We start from the raw sequence: 26080 nt of genomic DNA, 5'->3' as shown, positions 1-26080 counted from the left end.
AACCTCAATTTCCAAGCAGTCCCGTCAAACAACCCAAATTCTTCCAAAACATCCATGTGCCTCAACCCGAAAAGAGCGGGGAAAATCAATTCTTTTAATGGCTTTATCCGCTTGAACACCACTATTTTGGGTTTCTAAGAGAACAAAAAAAAAATAGAGTATTGAATAATCATATCCCGAATATAATTAATCTTGAGCCCAATATTTGACAATTCTAAATAAACAACTTAAAATCCATAAACAAAATATAGAAAAGAAAAAACTAGCACATACGTGCATCAAAAAGTCAAGTAGAGACTTTACTTCCAGAGGAAGAATCTCCTGGAGCAGAAATATCATCAATGAACATATCAATATGAGACTGCATAACATCTATTATTGAGACATTCTCTACATCAGCAAAGTTAGGAGGCTGAATTTGGTGGGAGTGATTAACCTTTTTAGAACGCAGATCAAGAGGTTTACTACCGCTAAATTTGGAGGTGATCAATTTAGTGGGTTTATTAATACCTCTATCATGAACAACAATGGAGTAATTCTGTGACTGAGGTAATGTGGGGGCTGGAGTTGTCACCGCTTTATGCATTGAAGAGTTTAGGACTGAAGAAATCAAATTTGGCACTGTGGAAAACCTGGGCAAAGCACTGGAGTTGTCCTTAAAAGACTTATTATGGTCCACCATATTGTCATTAGAAATCGAATCTGTGTCAAGAATCGTCTCATTCACTTCAACATCAATCGAACAATTTTCATTTAGATGCTCAACAACCCTAGGAGAAGACTTGGAGGACCCTTTTTGTTGCCTTTTGGTGACTTTTTCGCAAATTGAAATGACTGAGATTACACACTAGAATTATATATATCACTGGCAAGCACATCATTTTCAAACAACGGATTCTTAACAGTTTGATCTTTTACCTCCAAACCATCCTGGGCTGCAAATCGAGAGGTGTTAGAATCATATTTAGCTCCTTTGTTACTATTGCTGCTTGCTTTTCACTATTTCTGCCATTAGATTTCCATGGATAACGTTGCACTATCATCCAGGGACCATAAACACTATCCTCTGCAGGGCCAATTTCTCTGTCATCTCCACTAAAATTAGCAACTTTGTCTGATTCATTTGAAGGCTTATTCACATTAGCAGGATTATCGCCAAAAAGATTCATGGTATGCCTAAATTTACCACAATGAAAATAAATATCTGGTAGTCCCTCATATGAAACTTTTTAAGTTTTTCCTTTAAACTCAAAATAAGAGATTAGGGTTTAGTCTGATCCACCTCCACCACAATCTTAGCAAAATGTGCCCTATCACATTGAGCAGTATTGTATTTGATTTTTAACAAGATGACCAATTTTGTTTCCAAGCGCTCTTAAACATTCTTGTGGTATAAGTGGATGGGAAGCCCTGAAAAGTGAACCCAACCTACAATAGAATTAATTCGATTGTCTGTCACAGAAAAATCTGGTTTCCATGGTTGAACGACCAAATAATGACCTAGACCAATCCACGGTCCATCCAACAAAACATGCATGTAGTCATCTTTGGAATCAAACTATACTAGATAATAATTTCGTTCAAGATCAATCACTTTCCATCCCTTTTTAGGCTTCCATAATTTTCCATCCTTTTTACAAAAATTCAGAAAACCAATTTTCTTGCCCAGCATTTTCACCAGTACAGATTGTTGCCAAGGTTTCGCAATTTTCTTTTCGAAATCCTCATCCACTATCATGGTAAAAAAGTCACCATTTGTTGAGTTAGAATAATCTGCCTCATCATCAGAGGATCGAGTCAACTTCAGTCATAGCATAATCCGAAGCATAAGGATAATTTCCATCCTCAATAGTAGCGTTAACATATTAGGGTTTTGAAAATCAAGAGCATCCTTGTAGGAGGGACTTTGTGGGAATAGTAATCGTGGAACGGGATTGTCCTATGGGGTTCAGAGAGTGACATTACTTTTTACGTGAACGATCATCAGACGAAGACTGAGGAGGAGGCTTGTTCAGGCTATGTTCATCCATGGCTAGGGTTTAGTGGAGTAATAATAATGGGAATATGCCTTTGCCTGCAGCCTTTTGGCATTTGTTCTTCTCTTGTGCTCACTGCTCAGTTACTATAATTTTGACGATAATATTTGATTGTTTGAATGTACTAATATGTTACATAACTTTTTTTGCTTTACTGAAATCTGTAATAAGCAAAATTAATTAATAAACATTAATAAAATGTTACAAATTAAATAATCAACAAATTAATTCAGCTATACACAAGCTACTAATTAATGAGAAAATTACATCATAAGTCACGATACAAGAATTAAGAACTAAAATAGCACAACTTTTCATATTCTACAAAAAGAACACTATTTATTACATTTATGACATTTGAAAATAAATATGTGACGAATGGGAATGTCCCCTAAATCAGGGAGTGATATCTTGCTTTCTTTATTTTCATTTATCCATTAATATATAAACTGTCAATAATTCTCTGATTTAAGAATAAACATCTACCAACTTATCTATTTTCTTCAACCGATATATCGCCCATCTCCTATTACTCATCTCTCCATTCTTTCATTTTATTTACAAAAAACACATCCGAAAGATAATTATTATATGAGGTATTACTGCATACAATACTATTTAGTTCACACACAAAATTATATAAGGAATATAAAATTAATTATACAAGGTATAATATAATTATACAAGGTATATAAAATTATTATGCAAGGTATCAAAAAATTATATGAATATTATTCTGTGTACAATAATTTTATTATACTACCCATTTTCTACCATGTTGAATCAGAGCTACTATTTTCTCCTCCATGGGTAAACAATGAAACCAGACTAGACTAAGAAGGAAGTGGAAAGAAAGTTATTATACTTATGTTCCCAATTCCATTTTTCATTATATTGAATTAAAACTATGATTTTATTATTCATGGATGATTAATCAAACAAGACCAGAATAAGGAGAAAGTAAAATATTAAAAGAAGAACCCTATTAGTATATGAGTAGTTAATAGTAAAGAAGTAGTTATAAGATATCTACTATTAACGAAAAATGGGGAGATAATGGTGTGGGTTTATTATTAAGGAAAAATCATCTGGACGATTTCCTTATAAATAGAAATTTGTTTTTACTATGGAATTCTTAATTTGCCATGGAATATTAATTGCATTTACATGCTAAGAGGATGTAAATATTATTGTATTATTGTCTTCTACTTTTTTTCCGCACCAAGTTGTTGAAGTCGACCGAGCATGTAGCGGGGTAGCCCAAGCTATGATGGACCCTCGAGTAGGACCCAGCTGCCGTAATATGATTGGTAGCGGTTAATTTGAACCTTCCAAACGGGCCATGTCAGCAATAAACGGGGTTATCATTACACCAAAACGGAAGCAAGAGGTTATATTGCACGTCATCTGGCCCTACCCCGTTTTGTCCTGCTGGCATGATTAGAGTTTCTTGTCACTGGGCAGTAATTAATTCTTTTTTAGAATAGCTAAAATATGTTCAACATCTAATACAAATACAAGAGTTTAATTTTTGTATACTGTCAATGTATAATCTTTTTTACACTATCAGATAAAATTACCTGTTATTGCAGGTTACCAATTTTTTCACACTATTTCTTATTTCATTTCCTAAAATTAAGCACTACGATTTCGGTCTCTCTCCTCCAAATCTTCCATTTAATTCAGTCTCTCCTCCAAACCCTTTTCCATGTTTTATTTCTCTAACTTTCTTCCAACCGTATGCCTTTAATCCGTTTAATGTAAGCACGTAACGAAATTGACAATTCTGATGCAAATTTTGTATGATATTTGCAGTTAATTATAGATGCTTTTTTAACTAAAAAGGAAAAAAAAAATTGAAAATTTTGTTTATACAGTAGTCACAAAGAAAAAACAAAATTGTACTTGTGAACCCTTAAAGCAAAAGAAACTCTTCCAGATCAACTATGGCTGAACTAGAAGATTACTTCACTGTTACTGTGGTAGTAACGATCTTGTTGGAACAAAATATGAAAACTTGAAGTTTTTATTAAATGTAATATGGGGCATAAATTTGATTAGAGTACAACTAGGATTCTACTTGTTTTTGATATCTTTTTCAAAATCTTAATTATAAAAGTTACCATGATTGTTCTTAATTTACCTGATGATGTAAAGAAATTTGTGCATTGACAGTGTACAAAACTTAAACTGTAAATACAATGCATGAATACAATCTGATCAAATCTAAGAAAAAAGAGATATAATGCAAACCCTAACATTCTGTCGTAAGTAGGAGTGATTGTTGATTGATACTGTTTGGCTTATATTTTATATATTCTTATTGTTATAAAATTGTCTACTATATTTCATTAATTTACTGTTTTAACTAGATGTGAAAAATATTTTCCGTTTAATCTAACATATTTTTTCCTATACTTAGAAGTTATGGTAGTCTATATTTTTTTTTTAATTATTTTGCTAAGCTACTAGCTTGGTTATATTTATTGGGTTTTCAATGATTAAATTATTACAAGTAATGATTAATTACGAATTAAAACGTAAAAAAATTCAGATGAATACGTTAAAGAAAGATTAAAAAATAAAGTCGAACTGCATAAATTCAAAATTTAGAATTATTAAAATGTTAGAGTTCATTATTAATATTTTGAATCGATTAAGCAGATACCAGACGTAAAGTTGTAAGCTGCTTGGCCAAGATTATTTTCCCCTCCAGAAGTACTTATTTTTCCAATAAGTGCGTATTTGAAAAAAAGTGAGGTGTTTGGCCAAGCTTTTGCGAGAAAATAAGTGCTTCTGAGTAGTAGCAGAAGCAGTTTTTCAGAAGCTAAAAAAAACTGCTTTTGCCCAAAAACACTTTTTTTAAAAGTACTTTTGAGAAAAAATACAAATAGAAACACTTTTTAAAAGCTTGGTCAAACACTAATTGTTTTTCAAAAGTGTTTTATTAATTAATTGGCCCAACACAAATTGTTTTTCGCCAAAAGTGCTTTTTGAAAAATACTTTTAAAAAAAGTACTTTTTAAAATAAGCTGATTTTAGAAGCTTAGCCAAACAGGCTATTAATCTACTTGAAGTTTATATATAGGAGTAGTATTCAATTAAGAATTCTAATTCGTACTACATTTCTAGAATAGGACAGAAGTTACACTAATTTACATTGAGTTGCATATCACTCTAATTAAGATAGTTAAACATTTGATCAGTTTAAAGTTCTTGATTTGTGGAAGCCTGAGGGTGTATGCACCATCTCCGTACATTTAGAAACGTCTCTCTCCCAACGGTCAATTTAGGGGCAACTGAGCCCCACGCTCCGACCATGGGGCAGCCGGAGGAACCTCCTCCAGCGAGTGAACCAGGAAAATCAACAGATCACATAAACATCTCTACTAAACCCAGTGAAATTTCGAAACCAAAAGCCTCCTATGCCACAACTCTCACAGATGCTCCGAGTTCTTCGGCGACCCATCAACAGCCGACTAAAGCTAGGAGGGCTACTCACAATGGTATGAATGTTGTTATATTCAAATCACGAGACTATTATGGAGTCTTGGCAGCTCCGTGTCGAAGAACCATTGTCGGAAGATTTCTTAAGAGTCGTCCCCAAATTGACACATTAGATCAAGGTTTTTTGAAAAATTCTCTCTGAAGGGGAAAGTAACAATAGGAGTTTTTGATAACTTCAATATTTTCTTCAATTTCACAAATGATGAGGACTACACTCAGATCCTATATAGACGAATGATAGAGATTGAACAGCTTCAGGTGTGGTTGCAGAGGTGGACTCCGGACTTTAAACCGGAAGAAGATCTGTCGATTGCTCTTGTTTGGGCCCTTCTTCCAGGTTTGCCCTTTCATCTTCACAATTGGTATTGTATTAGCCAAATTGTTAGCGATGCTGGTACTCCTATAGAACTGGATACTACTAAGACGATGAATAGACCCAGCATGGCGAAAGTAAGAATGGAAATAGACTTATTGAAACCGTTGATTACTAAAGTATGGATTGGGGATGAGGATGAACACTCTCCTTTAAAAGGATTCACTCAGACTATTGAATACGAAAACATCCCAAAGTACTGTCAACATTGTAAGAAAATTGGTCATAATTTGGGAAATTGCAGAATTGTTCAGAAAAAGAAAATGGATGAGGGGGAAAGGAATGTAAACAAAGCTGATGGGAATAAAAATCAGGCTGAGTCTAAGCCTAGAGAAGAAACTAATCCCAATTTAGCACATGCAAAAAATAAGAAGGATGACTTGGATAAGAAGCATGTCCAACATCAAAATCAAAGGGGCAGGGACACTCAAATGAAAAATATGAACAATGCTCAACATGGTTATAAGAGAAGAGGGAAGAGTGAACCTCCCAAACAGTTCAAACCTACATGCTATCTTTGGTATAGATAAGCCATATCCTACTTTGGATTCTAGACAGAACAAAGACCCTGATCAAACCAAAGAGAAGGACAAGAGCCAAAATGAGAATGAGATGGGACCTGAAAACAGTGGCTGCAAAAGCACAGAGAAGAATGACAAGGAAGAAACTAAGCATGGTCACAATGAAGTCACTGAAGGTATTAGAAGTGAGGAGACTAATCCTGTCATTATGATTAAGGATCCAAATGATCTTCACGTTGACTTATTCATAGGAGAAGAATGGACAGAAACCAGAAACAAAAAGGGCATGAATAAGGAAAGAAATAGCAATACCAAAGGAAAATCCAAAAAGAAAACCAAGAGTACTTCCAAAGATCTGATGCGGAACACCACTATTACACAGAACAGTTTTGATGAACTAATGAATGAGGAGGTTGCTATGACCCAGATTGAAAGTGTTGATCAACAAGATTTAAATGTTGAACAGGTGGTTAAAAATAATAATATGCAGGCTGAATCAGATGATGAATGGACAAAAGGCAGTTCCTCTGAAGATGAAACCTCTGAAGAATCAGACGATGAATATGCGGAATCGATTATTCAGAATGATCTAGACCTGATTAGTAAGCCCTATGAGAAAGACAAGAAGAACCAAGAAGGTGTCATTATGAAACATGGAAACAAAATCAAAACCAGTCAACACATAAGAGAATCCCCTATAACTAGAGGACAAAAGATGAATTCTCAAAAGCCCCCTCTAACCCCGTTAATGATCAGAGCTCTTAATTGGAATATCAGAGGAATGAACTCTCAAGCTTCAACTGAGAGACTGAAGAGTATGATCCAACAATATAAGATTTCCCTTGTGGTCCTTCAAGAGCCTTTTATCAAGGAGTCAAAAAATTGAAACTTACAAGAGCCTTCTGAACATGAATGGATGCTATGCCAATTGTAGTAATAAGATCTGGATCTTTTGGAACTTTGATGTCTCATGTTCTATATATGCTAATGAAGATCAGCTGGTCACTTGCAAAGTAGAGCATAATCCCTCGAACAGTTTCTACTTTATTTCTGTGGTGTATGCAAAATCTACATCAAGTGGTAAAGAAGATCTATGGGGGTACCTGAGGGCTTTATCTTCTACTATAGACCACCCATGGGCTGTTTGTGGAAATTTCAATAGTATAATTACAAGTGAAGAAAAACAAGGAGGCAAACCTCATAGATTGAATAAAAGTATCCCTTTCATCGAGTGTCTACAAGACTGTGGATTGATGGATATGGGGTATGTTGGCTGCAATTTCACATGGTGTAATGAAAGAAGTCATGATCAAATCATTTGGAAAAGATTAGATATGGTAGTGGTTAATGACAATTGGAATGGTTTATTTCCTATCACAGAAGTGCTTCATCTTCCTAGAGTGAGCTCAGACCACTGTCCCATCTTAATCTCATATGGCAACCAAAATGAGAATCACATCAAATATTTTAGGTTCCTCAACTTCTGGGTAGATCAAGATGACTTCCTAGAGGTAGTGAAGAGTAACTGGATTAATCATACTGAAGGAAATGTTATGTGGAACATCCAACAAAAAATGAAAAATACTAGCAAAGCTCTGAGCAATTGGTCTAGAAACAACATTGGAGATATTTTCCTGAAAGAGCAGCAGATGGGGGATTTGATTAACCAATATGAAGAATCATACTTACAAACTCTCAATGAAGATGATAGAATGATGCTTCATAAATATAAAGCTGAGCTAATAGTTCATCATAAGAAGGTAGACTCCTATTGGAGGCAAAAAGCAAATCTCAAGTGGGAAGTAGAAGGTGACAACAATACTAAATTCTTCCATTCGGTTATCAGAGATAGAAGAAGCAGACTGCATATTCACAGAATTCAAGAGGGGGAAGATTGGATAGAAGGGGAAGAAAATATTGCTACTGCTGCTATAAATTTCTATCAGGATTTTATTTTCTCAGGACAATACCATCATTGATCCTGATGTTCTCAAAAATATCCCCCATATGGTTTCTCAGACTGACAATGAGGATCTAATGGTTATCCCTACAATCCAAGAAGTTAAAGAGGTTACCTTTGATATCAACCCCAACGGTTCCCCCGGGCCAGATGGATACAGTGGCCTTTTCTTTCAGAAAGCTTGGGAGATTGTTGGAAATGACATGCTGGAATTGGTAAAAGCTGTTTTCAGTGGAAAACAGCTCACTAAATATTTTTCTAATACTTGCCTTATTCTTATTCCTAAAGTAGACTCTCCTCAAAACTTTTCTGAATTCAGGCATATAAGTCTTAGTAATGTTTCTCAAAAAATTATTTCTAAAGTAATGAATAATAGGCTTATTAAGATTATCCCTAAACTGATTTCCCCCAACCAAAGTGTCTTTGTCAAAGGTAGAGCCATTGGGGAAAATGTGTTGCTTGCCCAAGAAATTATTCATGATATTAAGAAAAATAACAAGGGTGGTAATGTTGTGTTTAAGATTGACATGAACAAAGCTTATGACAGAATTTCTTGGAACTTTATTTGTGCTGTCATGAGAAAAATGGGTTTTAGGGAGGACTGGATCCATAATATCTGGAACTTGATTGCTAACATGTGGTATTCTGTTGTTATTAATGGTAAAAGACAGGGTTTCTTTAAATCCTATAGGGGCGTTAAACAAGGAGACCCCATTTCACCCTCTCTGTTTATCATAGCTGCGAAAGTTTTATCCAGGAACCTTAATCATCTATATAGTAATCCCAAGTTCATTGGCTTCCATATGCAAGCTAATGGACCAAAAATTAATCATCTATCTTATGCTGACGATCTCATCATATTTTGTGCAGGGAAATCTAACACTCTGAAGCTTATTATGGATGTTCTGAAAGAATATGAAAAAAATTCTGGACAATCCATAAATAAACGCAAAAGTTGTTTCATTATGGATTCTAATATATCTCAAAGTAGAGCTAATATTGTGTCTACATATTTGCAGGTTCAAAGGGCAGAATTTCCTATCAATTATCTTGGTTGCCCTCTGTTCCAAGGTAGAAAGCTGATTCAATACTTCACTCCAACTGCAACCAAAATTATCAAAAAGGTAGGAGCTTGGCACTGCAAAATGTTATCAACTGGTGGGAAAATTACTCTAATCAAGCATGTTCTTAGTGCTATGCCTGCTCACTTGCTCTCAATTTGCCAACCTCCCAAGACTATTTTTAAGCAAATCGAAAAGATATTTGCCAATTTCTTCTGGGGCGACAAAGATGGCAAGAATAAATATCATTGGGTAGCTTGGAGCAAAATGACTTATCCTATTGAGGAAGGAGGTATAGGAATTAGGTCTATGCATGACATATCAGACAACTTGGGAGCAAAATTATGGTGGCAATTTAGAACTAGAGAGTCCATATGGACAGAATTTCTCAAAGCAAAATATAGCAGAAGAGTTCATCCAGTTGCTAGAAAATGGAACTACAATCAATCTCACTGCTGGAGAAGACTTATGAGAAGCAGAGACAAGGTAGAACATCTCATTACTTGGAAAATTCAAAGTGGCAACTCAAGCTTTTGGTGGGATAATTGTTCTGGTAAAGGTCGACTCTCTCAATTTGGAACAGCTTCTAATTCCATTAAAGGAACAGTTGCTGATTATGTGATAAATGGGGATTGGAACATTGACAAGCTTAAAAAAGTGTTGCCTGATGATTTGATCTCTTACATTCTTGGAATTACTATAAAATTTTCCAATCTTCTGGACTATCCTATTTGGACAGTCACAGCAGATGGGAAATTTTCCTGTAAATCTGCCTAGAATGTTATTAGAGAACACAAAGGTAATTCTTTGGTTAATAGAATGACTTGGCATAAGAAAAATCCCTTCAAAGTTTCCTTCTTTCTATGGAAACTTCTCAGACATAAGACTCTTGTAGATCTTAACATGAGAAAATTTGGTCTTAACCTTCCTTCCATCTGTAATTGCTGCTTCCATCACCAACAAGAGGATGAAGATCATTTATTTCTTCACAGTTTGGTCAGTGATAGAGTGTGGCATCATTTTAACCAACTTTTTGGTATAAACCACGCAAGCTCTGGCATACGTACTATGATTATTAAATGGTGGATGGCTAAGGGGCAAATGATATTCAGAGAATGTGCCTACAAATAACTCCAGGTATTGTCATTTGGCAAATATGGATAGCTAGATGCAAAAGCAGGTTTGACAATATCAAGATGTATATTCCTAGAATTCTACAGCAGATTTATCATCAAATTATAGTTACTGTTCACAAACAATTTCCCAGTATCATTCCTTCGATGCCATGGGAACATTTCTGCCATCTCATGGACAATGCCAAACCTCTCGTAACTACTATATCTGTCAAATGGGCATTTCCAGCTCCGGGCTTCATGAAACTCAACCCTGATGGTTGTTCAAAAGGTAATCCTGGACTGAGTGGTGGTGGAGGAGTTATTAGAAATGAAGCTGGGAAATTGGTCATAGCATATGTTGCTCCTCTCGGCATAACTACTAACAATATGGCGGAGACATCTGCTCTAAAAATTGGTATCGAGTGGTGTCATAGGAATGGTATCAGGAAATTGGAGATTGAGAGTGACTCCAAGCTCTTAACAGATTGGATCCTTAAAAACTGCCAACCTCCTTGGCAAATGTGGGATAGCATTGAAGAAATTTTGGATTGCTTAAAAGGATTTGATATTTGGTCAATACAACACTGTTTTAGGGAAGGCAACAAGGTAGCGGATATATTGGCAAATCATGGGATGGAGTGCTCTGAAGTCACTTACATAGATAACTTTCAAATGATTCCTAAAAGAGCTAAGGGAGAAATGAATATGGATAGGATGCAATTTCCCTCCTTTAGGATCAAGTCTCATAAAAATACGTTCCACCTGGATAGGTCCTTATATAGATTGTATAATTTTGATGTCCCGTGAGGAATCAGAATTCTTTTGTATAGGGGAGGAATTTATAACCTCTCATATAGTATCATCTCTTTTGTAAGCTGAAATGAAATCCTACTAATTCTATAGGGGGAAAATGTTATCCCTATAGTAGGTACATAGAATTAGCATCTCTGTTTTGTACGATATGACTATATCCTTCAATAATATAAGGCTTCCATCCTTTAAAGATGGAAGAGATCGACAAAAAAAAAAGATAGTTAAACATTTTTCCCGGGGCAGAATCAGAACAAATGAATACTTCATATTACAAATATCCTGGCCATTTTTCACCCAGTAATACTTCATATTATTCTTCTGCTGACGCCCCACGATTACGATGTTTATATTTGTTAAAATTAAAATAAACTGATTAAATTATACTCAGGTAACATGCAATAAGATTGTAAAACACAAGAATTTCCACAATGATATCTTGAACTGGATACAAACAAAAAGTTCACAAAAACCACTGTATAAGTTTATCATCCATGTCGGCTGTCGCATACTTTGATCACATGCAGAATTTCTTTCTCTCATCTGTTTCTAGAATTGCACAAAAATGAGATGGTATACAAATATAGTGTACATGAGCAGCTGCATGCGTATGCAGCTCTTTCTCAATTGTGTATCAGTGTCACAGATACACCAACATTTTTAATTTATAGGTTGTAAATGATAAATTGGTTTTGGTTTATTGAATTATAATTAAATTATTATATATATATATATATATATATATATATATATATATATATATATAGAATGTGAGTCAAACTTGTTGAGTTCTCTCCAACCCGCCAATTTAGCCCCTAACCTGCATCTTCCAAAGTTTGTTTGTTTTTTTTTTTTTTTTTTTTTGGCTGGAAGTATCTGCTAAAGTTCCCAACCTTAAAAATAAGGTCATATATATAAAAGAAAAAAAAAATCGACCTTTTTCTTTTTATTACACCAAGAAGGAATTAGGGATACAATAATTTTCAATCTTCACCCACTGTAACATTAATTATTACTCCAATAAACTATGAACATAAAAACGTTTGGTACCTCCAGTGTAACATTAATTTTTCATAATGGCCTCTTTTCTACTTTCTGTTGTGTGTTTCTTGATTTCAGAAAATCATGACTTACCGAACTTGAAAATCCATTTCGGGCCATATGTGTTTATAAAATTCGACATATTTCTTCAACCATAAACTATTCATAAATAGATTGAATTGATAAGAATTTTTATCAAGTACTTGGGTTGACTACTTAAAAATGTATACGCTTGATTTAGTGAAAAGTGAGTAGACTAGTGTTACTGTAAATTAATTATAAGCAATGAAATATGTTTTAATTTATAGAACTTGTAAACAATAGACATTCACAAATAAAAAAGAAAGTACCTAGATCTAATTCCCAAAGCGGTTAATTATATGGAAAAGGGTCAAAAATATCCTTAAAATGGCTCAAATACCTCCAATCCATTTATTTGGCTCAAGGATATTTCTCAAACTAACATCTTAAACCTGATCACTTTTTTCAATTTTAAAAAGTCACATAGCTTATTATAATTGGCTAATTACATTATTTAATATAAAAATAAAATTCACATACTTTTAAACCCAAGTGTGCTGAGAGGTTTAATCTGACTCGCTTTTTAACCTAAAATCATATTCCATTTTCATTGTAGACGCAAATGTCTTTGAGCAAATAGTATCATGTATAATTGGTAGAGGAAAATTGGAAAGTACTCTCTCTATCCTAATAAGTGTCATCTTAGCTAAAAAAAATTTATCACATAATAACTGTTACCTTAGGAAATCAAAACATAATTGGCTAATTTTTTTTCAATTTTACCCTTAGATAAAAAGACAAGTTAAAGTAACATCTGAATGATGATTGAAAAAGTCACATAGTAACTTGGTATTATTGGATTCTCAATGTCAAAAGGTTCACTACTTGTGCATACTCTAATCAATAGGAAAAATAATTTATTTTTATTATATAGGAGTAATTTGATAAACTTCACATGGCATTATTGATTTCTTAATATGCGTATTTTTTTGTTAAGATAACATTTATGGGACGAGAGTAAAGGATATTGGGACGTGTGTAGTTGGTTAACGGGACGGGAGGGGACCAAGACCAACAAAGCAGAACCATGGGAGCTTAATGATAGTGGCTAGCCCACGCTACCCCGTAGGAGCCGCCACGTCCATCATTTCTTCTTCTCTGGGTCCCTTTTTCCACCCAATTGTCATTAATGGAGTACCATTTTTTTTTGTCCATTTTTCCATTTTGCACATCTCTCCTCCTTCTTGGCTACCAGCTCAAGCCGGCCCATTATTTTACTTGGCTCAACTAGCCAACATATTTATTTTTTGGCTTAATATCTAGATGGACCCTTAAACTTGGCATGTTTTGTAAGATAGGCATATAAACTTATAAGGTGATCAGATAGACACTTAAATTTACTCAAAGTGTATTTTTCAAGTTTTTCAGTTGTTTTGAAAACAAAAACTATATTTTTCAAACACTCACAATTTTCATGGCCAAACAAGCCCTAAATATATCACAAAATATTTTTTTTAAAATGCAAAAATAAGGCAAACGCATATACATGAGACTATAAATGTGCACTTAAACCAATAAATACTCGCTAATCGCAATTTTGCAGCTTTCAATTAACTCGGATTTTTTTTTACACTTGAATAATTAAAAAACAATAACTTTAACCAATAAAAATCCTTAAAAAAAGAAATTTCAAATTAAGAAATTTCGAAGTTCAGTATTTCAAGTGTAAAATAAATTTCAAATTAAGAAAACTGTAAAGCTGAGAAGAAAATCCTTAAAAAAAAGAAATTTCTTAATTTGAAATTTCTTTTTTTAAGGATTTTTATTGGTTAAAGTTATTGTTTTTTAATTATTCAAGTGTAAAAAAAAATCCGAGTTAATTGAAAGCTGCAAAATTGCGATTAGCGAGTATTTATTGGTTTAAGTGCACATTTATAGTCTCATGTATATGCGTTTGCCTTATTTTTGCATTTTAAAAAAAATATTTTGTGATATATTTAGGGCTAGTTTGGCCATGAAAATTGTGAGTGTTTGAAAAATATAGTTTTTGTTTTCAAAATAACTGAAAAACTTGAAAAATACACTTTGAGTAAGTTTAAGTGTCTATCTGGTCACCTTATAAGTTTATATGCCTATCTTACAAAACATGTCAAGTTTAAGGGTCCATCTGGGTATTAAGCCTTATTTTTTTTGGTTCAAAAACAATGTACTTAGGTATTGTTGTCAACTTAAAACTATTACAACACTATTCACATGAATTTATCGCCAATTCAATTTGGAAAAGAATGGTTTCCTATTGTCAAACATTAGACCCAAAAATATTATGTAAAGCGTTTTAAACTATATTTACTAAACATGCACCCCCAACCCCAAGCTTGTACTTTACAAATTTAACGAACGTTTCTTCAAAAAAAATTCCCCAACTTTATTGACGTCTTCCTATTTTTTATCATAGATAGCCTCGTTTGTCCTATTTTATTATCATAGTTTTTATCATAGTGTTTATGAGACACATATTTGTCAAATTAAAGTGTCTATCTGGTCATTAGCTATATAAGTTTATATATCTGGCTTACAAATTATGCCAAATTTAAGGGGCTATCTAGATATTTAGCCGTTGATACTTGGTACGCCATTTGAGAGGGAAAAAAGTTAAAGTGACTGAAAATCGAAAATTTATTATGTGTCTCACACAACTTATGTTAGTTGCGTGAGACTTCTTTGTCTCACAAAAAAGGACCTAACTCATACTCCTATATTTTTGGGTGTACAAACTTTGGGTGCAATTTTTTGTGAGACAATAATTAGTATCAGTTGTGTGAGACATATAATAAAAAATTTCATGAAACCTAGTCCAAGAAGCACAAAAAGGGAATTTATTCGTAACCAAAAAAGAAAAGGTTATTTTAGTTTTGGGTAGGCTGAGGCAGAACGGAACAGCTAACAGAACTGTTAGAACGGACTTGAAGCTCCGTTTCACGACTCTCCATCAGCTGAAATAGGTCATAATTAGCAAATATATACAAGTAGTAGCTAGTGTGATATATATATATATATAGCTGTATAGTGATGACAGTCGGTGGTGGTTTAGGAAGCGTATTCGTCACGGGCAACAACAATCTGCAACACTTCAATCATGTTTTTGTACATTTATATATTTGGGATGTGGTAATTCTACTTGGAACCCAATATCTACTAGTACTATGCTACTCCTCTTCTTCTACTTTTAACTTGTTTCTTTTTCCCTTTTTGTTTGTGTCCTTAAAGTCATGTCGTTAATAGTTCTACAAGCCAACATTAACCTGTACACCAAGTACCATGAGTTTATAACCCTCCTTTAAGCCATAAGTAACCTAGGATCTAGAAGTCACGGTTATGGTTCACCAAAACTCATTAACTTTTTGCTCAGACATGGTGTATATATTAAGAAATTTACTAGTTATATCTACAAATATTTATCTTTAAACCCAAATTATTATTGTAGTAATTAGCTTCAGATCGATATATGAACACATAAATTTTAAATTCTCGAACCACCTGTATGTGGTCGCATATCCTTAAAAAGATTCCTGAACATTTCTAGAGAGACTTGCAATTTTCATTCTGTGGGTGCATTACTTTGATAATTATAGCTTAAGTTGGTTTCTTTAGGAAGGTGGAATTCATTAGTAAATTAGTTGAGGTGTTTAACTTCAAATTGGAAAAGGGAAAAAGAGATCTTAAGTTCATAATTAAGAGATTCCCATTAATTGTTATGATTCTTGATCGGTTAATAAGTCGAATCATTGTCTTTTCCTTCATACAACTAAATCAATCTTCAACTTAACAACAAGAAAAGTCCCCAACCTTTACCATTCATGAGAGAATCCAAAAGGTTAAAAAAAAAAAAAAAAAAAAAAAAAGAGAGAAACGTGAAGAGAAAAGTAAAGCAAATTCTGACATAGTGAAATGCAGGTTCTTTTGTTACTGCTGTGAAATGATGCCTCATAGTCATGCAATGTACTGTCTTAACTCTTAATGTAGTGAGAACAAGGGGTGAATAGAATGAATGTTATCTCGTTGCTTTAGCTGGTCCCTATTAATTAGTTGCTGTATTTTCAGTAATGAACAAGAAAGGAGAGGGACTAGGGAGAATGACCATGGCCTGGACTGTTTGGGCCACCTTTGTTTTACCTCTTTTAGACAGGATATGTCCCATCCTAAAATTCTTTGCCTCAATACTGTTCCATTACGTTACCCACCGTAATAAACAAACACAAGATGAGAATTTTTTTTTTTTTTTTTTTTTTTTTTGCTATTTGAAACTCACTTATCCAACTAAATTTTAATTTATATGGTATGAGGTAATTAGTTCATAATAGAATAAAGTTCTTCCTACCGACAGGTTATTTGTAACATGATAAGATTTTCACTTGAATAGTTAACTAATGAATTTTACATAAGGTTACTTTTTGTATGGTCTTTTGGTAGAGCTGTGCAAATTCATTGGTTTGTCCCGTTATTCTGTTTGACATCCCCCGTTTACCCTCCTTTCTTTGTCATGCAACTGTTTCCATTATTCTCCTTTTTTTCCTTTTTGGGATTTTGTCATTGGAACAGAAATATTCTCCTCCGACTTCTCCGATCTCTATATAACTAAAAACAACCAAGAAAAAAAAAGGAAAAAAACAAGAAGAGAATTGAAGAAAGTCATAATCAATGGTGGGTGAGTGGAGGTAGCAGTTGCCCACACGCTGATGCTTTTCTCTCTGTGTTACCAATTTTTGGCCACCTTTATTCGCGCCCAAAAGCTTTCCCAACAATTCTGCTAGTATATGAACCAGAAAATGACATCATATATATGATCAATTAACTTTTAAGCTTAAGTGGCACTCTAGTCTTTTAGTTTAGCCCAAAAAGAATGTCATCGTTCTATAATTCGAAATAATTTAACTTTAAAATACCGTATTTATCCTTAATGAAATAATTTATTGTCAAGTTTATTTTAGACTACAAATTTTAAAAATCTTCTTTTTATTTTTAAATTATGTGTCTATTCAAACAGTGTCACCTTGAGAGGGAGAGAGTACTATTAAATTTTTAATTGTTATACTCCATCTGTCTCTACGTATGTGATATATTTCGCTTATCGGAAAATTTAACTAATTTTTAAAACATAATTAAATTAGATCAACTCAACATTTTAAAATTAAATTTTAAAACTGTATGAAAATTATAAAACATTTTATTCTTCTAACGCTAATATAATGAAAAAAAATATTAGTCGAAACAGACATAATGTTAAATCTCAATAAAACTAAAAGTGTGATATATATTGAAATGAAAGGAATAATAGAACATTATCCTTCATTAGGGCTTTTCACTGTGTGTGTGTGTTTGGTGGGATGGCTTTATAAAAGCATATTCGTTCATCGTTCTTCCATTTCCTTAGCCCTTTTCCATTTTCGTTCATTTGCCATCTTCTCCTCGGGATCTGGTCCGAGGCGACAAGCAGGAGTTCCACAATTCCCGAGGATTCAACTTTGAACTCTCTCTTCCTTTTTCTATTTTTAGTCTTTTTGTCCTGTCCTGTCTCTTGTCTTTTACCTTTCCTTGGACCCTTCTCTTGACTTTTTTTCTCAGCTAAAAAAAAAAACCCTACTCTTCTCTGCTCAAATTCGACTTTATTCAGCTCTGTGCGCTTGGAAATTAAGGTTTGTTCCATATGTGAGATCTTCCCCCTTCTCTTTCCGTGCATTTTTTTTTTTTTGGTTTTTTTCAAAATTTATGCTCATGAGTAGACCAAATTCAGAATTTAAAGATATTGGGTCAGCGCAACCATAAAGCATAAGTTGTATCCGCCTATACCTTATGAATAATAAGTCTGATTTGTTTCGGTTAATGAGGTTAGAAGTTCTAATAGGTGTCTTTGCATTTTCTTTTGGGCTTTTTAAGAGTTGAATGTCCAACAACTATAGTACTAGTATCTTGCGTAATGAAAATCACTCATTCTTTGTGATTTCCTTGATTTTCATGCGTGTCCGTGATATTATATATATTACGTGCTAAATGATAACAACCATTATGATTGTTACTCCAACACTATCATATGCCGCGTAATAATCTATTTAGAGAGAGGGGTAAAAATAATAGCTGTATTAATCCTTCATTTTTGTTTTGGTTGATTACTTAAGAGTGAGACAAGATTCGTAATCAGAAATGGATTTAGTTGATGACCTTTCTTTTGTGTTCGGCCATTTCAAGAAGTGTTGATCCTACTACATATTAATACTATCCTTTAAGAATAATATTAACCCCATTTTTGTACCATGAAACAAAGATTTAGTATTCTTTTAATTCTTTTCCTGACATGTTGAAGTAAAACAAAGTCAAAGGACTGTAACTAATTAAATGTGGACCTGAAATCCCCTAAATGCCGGACACTGTTCATTTCATGGATTATATTAGATTATACTATGCTTAAGACGCGTAGACTCGATGACAACAATCAAAGAATTAATCCATGGAAATAAACAATATATCTCAATCATGCGGTCCTTGTGACAATTGCAAGAATTATAACTTCTTTGCCAATAATTAACTATCTATTTTCCTGTATTATATATGTTTGCCTTTTATCAATGTTATTCTTCATTTGTTTGTCTTTGTTGGGCTTTGTCAACGTGCAATCCAAGCACTATGCAGTGCTGTGAGGGGATAGGTAAAATGGTCTTTGATCTGAATAATATTTGCTAAAAATTAATTGGATCTTGTCAAGCTAAGTGATTTTCCGTTTCGCGTGTTGATGAAATGTGTAAATACATTTTAAGTCTAACAGCATGACTATGATCAAAATTAATTGGTTCAAGATTGAAGTAAATAGCTGATTCCCTAACTGTTTAGCAAACTTTTATTCACCTCTTGTCGCAGAATTCAACACATCCAGTCCTAAGAAATGTGTTGATGAAAGTAGTGTAAAAAGTTATCTCTACGTGTTTTAGCCTTATGAAGAAAAACTAAAATGAGATAAACGTCTTTGGCATTTATAGAGTTCAAAATGATATAAACATCTTTGGCATTTAGCGTTCAGAAAGTTCATCGAGCCTAGATTTTCTTTAGGCTAAATGTAACATGTGTGGTTCACTAAAGAAGGGGAAAAGAGAAGGGAGATGAATGCTATTTGACTTTGACTCTTTATCTGTCCTTCTCATAATGTACTTTATATAATTCTTGAGCAAGAGAGATGCTTTTTCAATTAGTTTTTGTTACATATATGTAGAGTGGATAAGAGTTGAAGGAAACCCCAATTTTATTACTTAAACCAAACCAGGAACATCCAATTCTTCCACATCCTCTTTCATTTGCCTAGACAAGCAAGAGTCTCTTTTCAGTTAGATAAGTGGCAACTGCCTAGTCTTAGATGTAATTATGACAAAGCCAACTTTTTTGTTAGCTAATTGGTTGCTTAGTGATATACCAGAAGGCTCTATAATAAATTGTGTTGTAAGCCTTGTGGTCTCCTTGGGGTGATTTAATCACCTTTGGCTGTGTTGTATTGAGGTCAGGTCTAGCCTCCCTCTACTCTTTTTTTGCTAATATAACACGACTCAGAGCTTATCTGGGTAATTGATTAAAAAAAAAAAAAAATCTCTTCTCTTATCTTAGTTTAGCAGGCCAAACATGATAAAAATTATAGCGAAACAAATTAAGGTTACAGTTTAGAGTTAATAAATGAGGTAAGCTATACTATCTTGTGCGGCAACAGTAAGTGTAAAACAACAAAGTTTATGTTAGTGAAATATCATTGGCAAGTCTTTAATTGGTGAATGGTTCTACAAGAACTTCGTTAGCTGCAAAACCAGATAATGATGTTTATAGAGAATTATATCAAATTAAGAAAACTTTATAAAATACACCTATCTTCTTACAATTCAAAAAAACATATAAACCGTGTGGTAGGACTTCAATATGGTGATTAAACATAGTTTTAAGGGATTTATTAATTGCAAGCCCAAATTCAATGAATTCAAATAATAGTCGACGTCAAAATTTTGTAGCTAGCCAATACTTCTCGAGTCCATTCGAGAAACTAAGTAATCGATGCATTTGCTCGTGCTCTATTAAATAGCTCGTAATCTGCTAATTAATATGAGAAATTCAACAAAAGTAGATGGAAATTTTCAGTCTGCTGATATTCTTCTAATTTTGTGTCTATACAGGTCATATATACATTTGATAGCAAGATCATGAATTCCTTTTCACATGTTCCTCCTGGCTTTCGGTTCCACCCAACTGATGAAGAACTTGTAGATTATTACCTCAGGAAGAAAATAACTTCCAGAAGGATTGACCTAGATGTTATCAAAGAGGTGGACCTCTACAAGATTGAACCATGGGATCTTCAAGGTACTAGTATTAAGATATTCTAATAAGAAATTCCAAAAATTAACACTGTACTACTCATCAAACTATGTATAATGATCTGATAGGGAGAATATATATTTTTGAATAGAACTATGCAGAATAGGGACAGAAGAACAAAGTGACTGGTACTTCTTCAGCCACAAAGATAAAAAATACCCAACAGGTACAAGAACCAATAGAGCCACAGCAGCAGGATTTTGGAAAGCAACTGGAAGGGACAAGGCTATTTATTCCAAACGTGACTTGATTGGCATGAGGAAGACCTTGGTTTTTTACAAAGGGAGGGCTCCTAATGGTCTAAAATCTGACTGGATTATGCATGAATACCGACTTGAGACTGATCCAAATGGTGCCCCTCAGGCAAGTTTCGCTATTATAGCTACTTACTTGTAGTTGCCTTTTTGGGGTGTGTTTGGTGGGAGCGAAATATTTTTCAATTTATTATGTTTGTTTCGTCAAAATACTGTGAAAGACACTTTTTCTACGAAAGTAAGTCCCTTAAAATTAGAAAAATGATTTCTCTAATAGTAGTAAGGAAAACAAGTTCCATAAGTGATATTCCATTTGAAAGAAAGGATCACGCCACCACAAGGCGCAACTGCATTAAAAAAAAATTGCAAGCTAAAATTTGGCCCGTCAGCCAAAAATTTTACATTTGCTAGTCAAATATACAAAAACAACTACACTATTATGTATCAAAAATATGTATATTATGCATTAATATACAAAAAATATACATTTGCGGCCATTTATGTCAATTTTTTTTTTTAAATGACATTCCATGTCAATTCTCCCCTTTCCACCTCCCTCTACTCTCCCCTACACCCACCCCCAGCCATCCACCCTCATGCCTAGTCCCACCCTCATAGTCTTAGTCTAAATTTAAGAAGTCACTTATTTTTCAGAAAATATTTTCCTTCACACCAAACACACCTTGAGATGATCTGATTCTAAAAATAAATTAATTTTTCAACGTATACAATCTAAACTCTTTATTTTTCTTTTTAGAAACTTCAAGAAATTGAACCACTCTTGTTGTTTTTGTGAAATTGAACTACTTATTGATTGTTGATAAACTACAACAGGAAGAAGGATGGGTAGTGTGTAGAGTATTCCAGAAGAGAATGGCAAGCACGAGGAAACAAAGTGAGCACGAGTCACCAATTTGGTACGATCATCACGATCAAGATTCATTCATGCCAGACATGGACACCCCAAAGCAACACTCTCATCAGTCTAGCCTCACTAATTACCACTATCCTAATTACCCTTGCAAGAAGGAATTCGAAAATTTGCACTACCAAATTCCACCTCAACAATTTCTTCAGCTTCCTCTTTTAGAAAGTCCTAAGTTTCTTCCAGCACATCCATGCACCTCAATGTCAGTGTTTGGCATTAACGTTAATAATAATAATCATGGTAGCTCTAATTTGCAGCTATCCTCCGTGCTCACACGAGAACATGGGCATTATCATCCCAACAAATGTACTAATGAACAAGTTGCTGATCAAGTGACCGATTGGCGAGTGCTCGATAAATTTGTAGCTTCTCAACTTAGCCAAGAGGAGGTTTCCAAGGAAAAAGGTTACTCAAACACCTTACATGGTGCTACTGAAGGCTCGAATTTGATGATTCGAAATTTGAACAAACAAGAAACAGTCACGGAAAATAACTCCACGGCGTCATCCTGTTCTCAGATTGACCTGTGGAAGTGAAGTGAGATTTCTTATAAGGAAAGGGAAATATAAGTAAACACTGATCATAGGAAAGTACAGTTCTTTGTTGATTAAATATCTAATTAATATCATTTGTACATAACAATACTACTAAGAAAAACTATATGACCCTTCTAGCTAATATTAAGTTGAGAGAAAATAAATTAAATGCTTGATGATGGAAGCATATATAGGTGAATTATGCAGCCAGATTTATCTGTTTGAGTTGTAATTGAAGCATTTTCCTTATGTCCGGCAGGGCTGTCGATGTTTATGGTATGATAGCTACTGCTTCTCTTATTATGTAAACCACCAGTGGATATTTCAAATGTGTTTAAATAGATGACACATTATGTGGTGATATTAGAATTATAATAAATCACTCATGTTTTATTTTCTGGATTTATTTTGTATTGGCATAATTCATCCAGGTAAAAAAAACTCCAAAGGGGTCCTTAATGTGGAAATTAAGATCCATACAGTTCTTGATTTTCTTTAGCAAATATATTTTGTATCCACAAGTAATAGGGGTAAAAAAGTGAACTGTTAAACACATATACCTAAATTTAGAAAAGGCTTGCTTAGTGCATGAGTACGAACTTGACAATACAACAACAACAACAACAACAACCCAGTGAAATCCCACAACGTGGGGTCTGGGGAGGGTAGAGTGTACGCAGACCTTACTCCTACCAAGGTAGGATGGCTGTTTCCGAGTACGAACTTGACAATATGGTCTCAAAAAGACAACCCAGGAGTACTTTCAAATAACAAAAAAAGAATTTGACCGTTTCTCGGTTTTGCATGTCATCCGTGCACATGTCATGTTAATCTTTTCTGCATCGCTTCAATCTACCAGATGACCCTGAAGGGAGTACTTTCAAAGAACAAAGACGATATTAGTGAAAATGAGAGCTCAAAATATCAGAAGTCCTGTAATCTGTTTTGTCAGAAGATAAGCAGAGGCATGTTAGAATTGGGTAAATACCAATTCAAAGAAAAAAAAAAACTATTTCCATGATGTATAAGGTTAAACCATTAATAATGGCTAAAGCATTTGCAAATACAAATATGCATTGCTTCTGGGATAAGTACGTCTTTGTTATTCTTTTGCTTTTTTGGGGAACGATTTTTCCGGTCCATCAGCAAAATTATAGGACTATTACGTAACTTTGAAGTTGAGACTTATCCAGCTGGTGGCTATTATCAGTACTCTTGGCACCTTGGACTGCAAGGCAATTCCTTTGCTTAAGGACTTGTTCTTCAATCTTGACAGAAAGAAAATAATCTAGCAATAATACTCTGAAATGTTTACTAGAAAAGAAAGATCATGACTCAAAAGTCCAAGTTATGCATGCCAGGATGATATCAGCTTTACAGGAAATTTAGCTTGAACAACAATAAATTACAATATATAGAGGAATTAAGTGCAAGGTCTTTGACAAGATCATCAAATTTTAATCTTGATAGAGATTTATCCGGTAATCTATTGAGTACTAATGTTTATCATAGACATTTTATAGTACATGAACTAATTGTGCAACATTTTTACACTGAATTTAAATAGTAACATATTTACACTGAATTTAAACAAAAATCAACAGTAGAAGCTTTGAATTTCAAACAAAAGGCGCTTACTTTTCTTCTTCTCTCTATTCCTCTTTGAAACACGACAGAGAAAAAGATGAACAGATTAATTCTTAGACCTCTCTTATGTAGACATGCAGATGTTAGCAAACTGAAACTGTGAAACTTCTTGCTCTGAACTCCTTTTTGCTTAAATATCAAAAGCCAGTTGCATGCAAATCTCCTTAGAGTTGAAATTTGAATATAAACAACTATATATAAGTACTTGCCTACCTCTACTATTGTAGAGGACATCATCTTAAAGAATCTACCAAGATGTGATACTTACAAAAACCTCTTCTGAACACTGCATTAGCTAGGAATCCTCTGAAGTTGCTGAAGAAGTGATAAACCAAGAGAAAGATTGAAGTCAGAGTTGATTGTAGAAATCTTTTGGATTAAATACCATGGAAAGGTAGAGGCTGATTAACTGGGGCACGACTTTGTCTGCTGGCGATAATTTCGAGCTTCGAATTCCTTTTCAAGCAAAGGTAAAAAAATATTCCAAAAAGCATACTCATTTGGTATGTCTTCCCTACTCATTGACCTCAATCCTCGGAACTAGAGAGAAATAGATAAAACAGAGTTGTACTGCCTTTGTCTCAATTTATGTCATGCCAATTATTTTTTAGTTTTGTCTTAAAAAATGATATTTTCTCCGTCCTCATTTATGTAAAAGTGTTTGATTGGGTACGACGTTTAAAAGAAAAATGAAAACTCTAAAAATTTATAATCTTATAAATCATTTGTAAAATAGGAAGTTTGAAGATTGTTGCTTACTAAATATGAAAAGATGTCATTCTTTTTTAATTGAAAAACAAAAAAAAGGAGTGTCATATGAATTGGGACTTAAGGAGTATGTTTTTATATTAAAAAATAATTTAATTTTAAACTTCTTATTTTATTCTTTTATAATCACACATTTCGATAATTAATTTAGACTACAAGTTTTAAAAGTCCTTTTTCTTTTCTTTAATTTTGTTTTTCCAATCATATATATTCCGACGGACAGAATCACTTTTTATAGAATGGTATCCTAGGATGAAAAGAAGAATTAACTAAGTCAATGAGTCTGAAAAGTGTGCCTAGGAGTCAATAACTAAGGTATACGCATGACATGAAGATGATGAGCACCTGGGAATCATAATTAGGGTTTTTCAAGTTATGTTTGTGTGTGAATGAAGTTAACATCATTAACAACCTCCCATGTGACTGCTATTATGCCCTTTTCTATCTCACTCTCCTAAAATGAAAATTAACCAAAACGGCTTTGTGTCACGCATTCATAATTTGATTTTACTCTTTAATTAAGGATCAATCCTTCTTCTTTTATAGTCAACTCAACTGTTTTTGTAAATTCAACGTCTTATCCTCTAGTGATGGGAATCCTAAAGGATAACCCAAACAACTGTCGAAAATTAAATAAAAAACTTGTATAATTTTTTTCAATCGTTTGTTATCTTTGCTTATAAAATAAAAATATTTGGAAATTGTTAGCTGTCTCTTTTAGATGAATAGATTATAGATATATAAAAGACAACTGGTTTAGCTATAACATATTCCACAGTTCTGTCAATCTCTAGAGTGACAAAGAATAAAAAACCTACTAATTAGGCCCAAAAAGAGACAGCACTTTAGTATTCAACGAAGTGACGCTCCCCATTACGCAGACAGTAGTTTATATAAAGCTACTTCAAATTCGGCAATGGTGAATTGCGCACTGAAGGATAACATATTTAAGTTTTTTTTTTTTTTTTTAATTATGTTACAAGATCATGAAAGCGAAGGGGGGCAGTAAAAAGAGAATCTTGCGTTTACTGAATAATAGACTCTTATTAGTACAATTAACAAATTCTATAAGTCGTGATGGGTAAAAGTTATTCGTCACATA

General features: G+C 33.7%; 2 protein-coding genes and 1 non-coding gene across 3 annotated transcripts; 2 read left to right on the top strand and 1 right to left on the bottom strand.

Annotated features, from left to right (window-relative positions):
- Positions 1-7345: 7345 nt before the first annotated feature.
- On the top strand, positions 7346-8416 carry LOC132631093 (uncharacterized). The gene has a single exon (XM_060346694.1). The coding sequence runs from the start codon at positions 7346-7348 to the stop codon at positions 8414-8416; it is 1071 nt and encodes a 356-aa protein (XP_060202677.1).
- Positions 8417-17848: 9432 nt separating this feature from the next.
- Positions 17849-22808, top strand: LOC132631730 (NAC domain-containing protein 7-like). Its single transcript, XM_060347427.1, has 4 exons — positions 17849-18138; positions 20644-20830; positions 20937-21208; positions 21934-22808. Exons 2-4 carry the CDS (start codon positions 20671-20673, stop codon positions 22561-22563), a joined length of 1062 nt encoding a protein of 353 aa, XP_060203410.1. The 5' UTR covers positions 17849-18138; positions 20644-20670; the 3' UTR covers positions 22564-22808.
- A 531-nt stretch (positions 22809-23339) lies between these two features.
- LOC132634602 (U6 spliceosomal RNA) lies at positions 23340-23440 on the bottom strand. Its single transcript, XR_009580300.1, has one exon. It is a non-coding gene; the product is annotated as a U6 spliceosomal RNA (small nuclear RNA).
- Between the last annotated feature and the right edge of the window lie 2640 nt (positions 23441-26080).

The sequence above is a fragment of the Lycium barbarum genome, chromosome 3 (genome assembly GCF_019175385.1).
Source record: "Lycium barbarum isolate Lr01 chromosome 3, ASM1917538v2, whole genome shotgun sequence".
NCBI classification, from domain to species: Eukaryota; Viridiplantae; Streptophyta; class Magnoliopsida; order Solanales; family Solanaceae; genus Lycium; species Lycium barbarum.
This window is presented reverse-complemented; position numbering and strand designations above follow the sequence as displayed.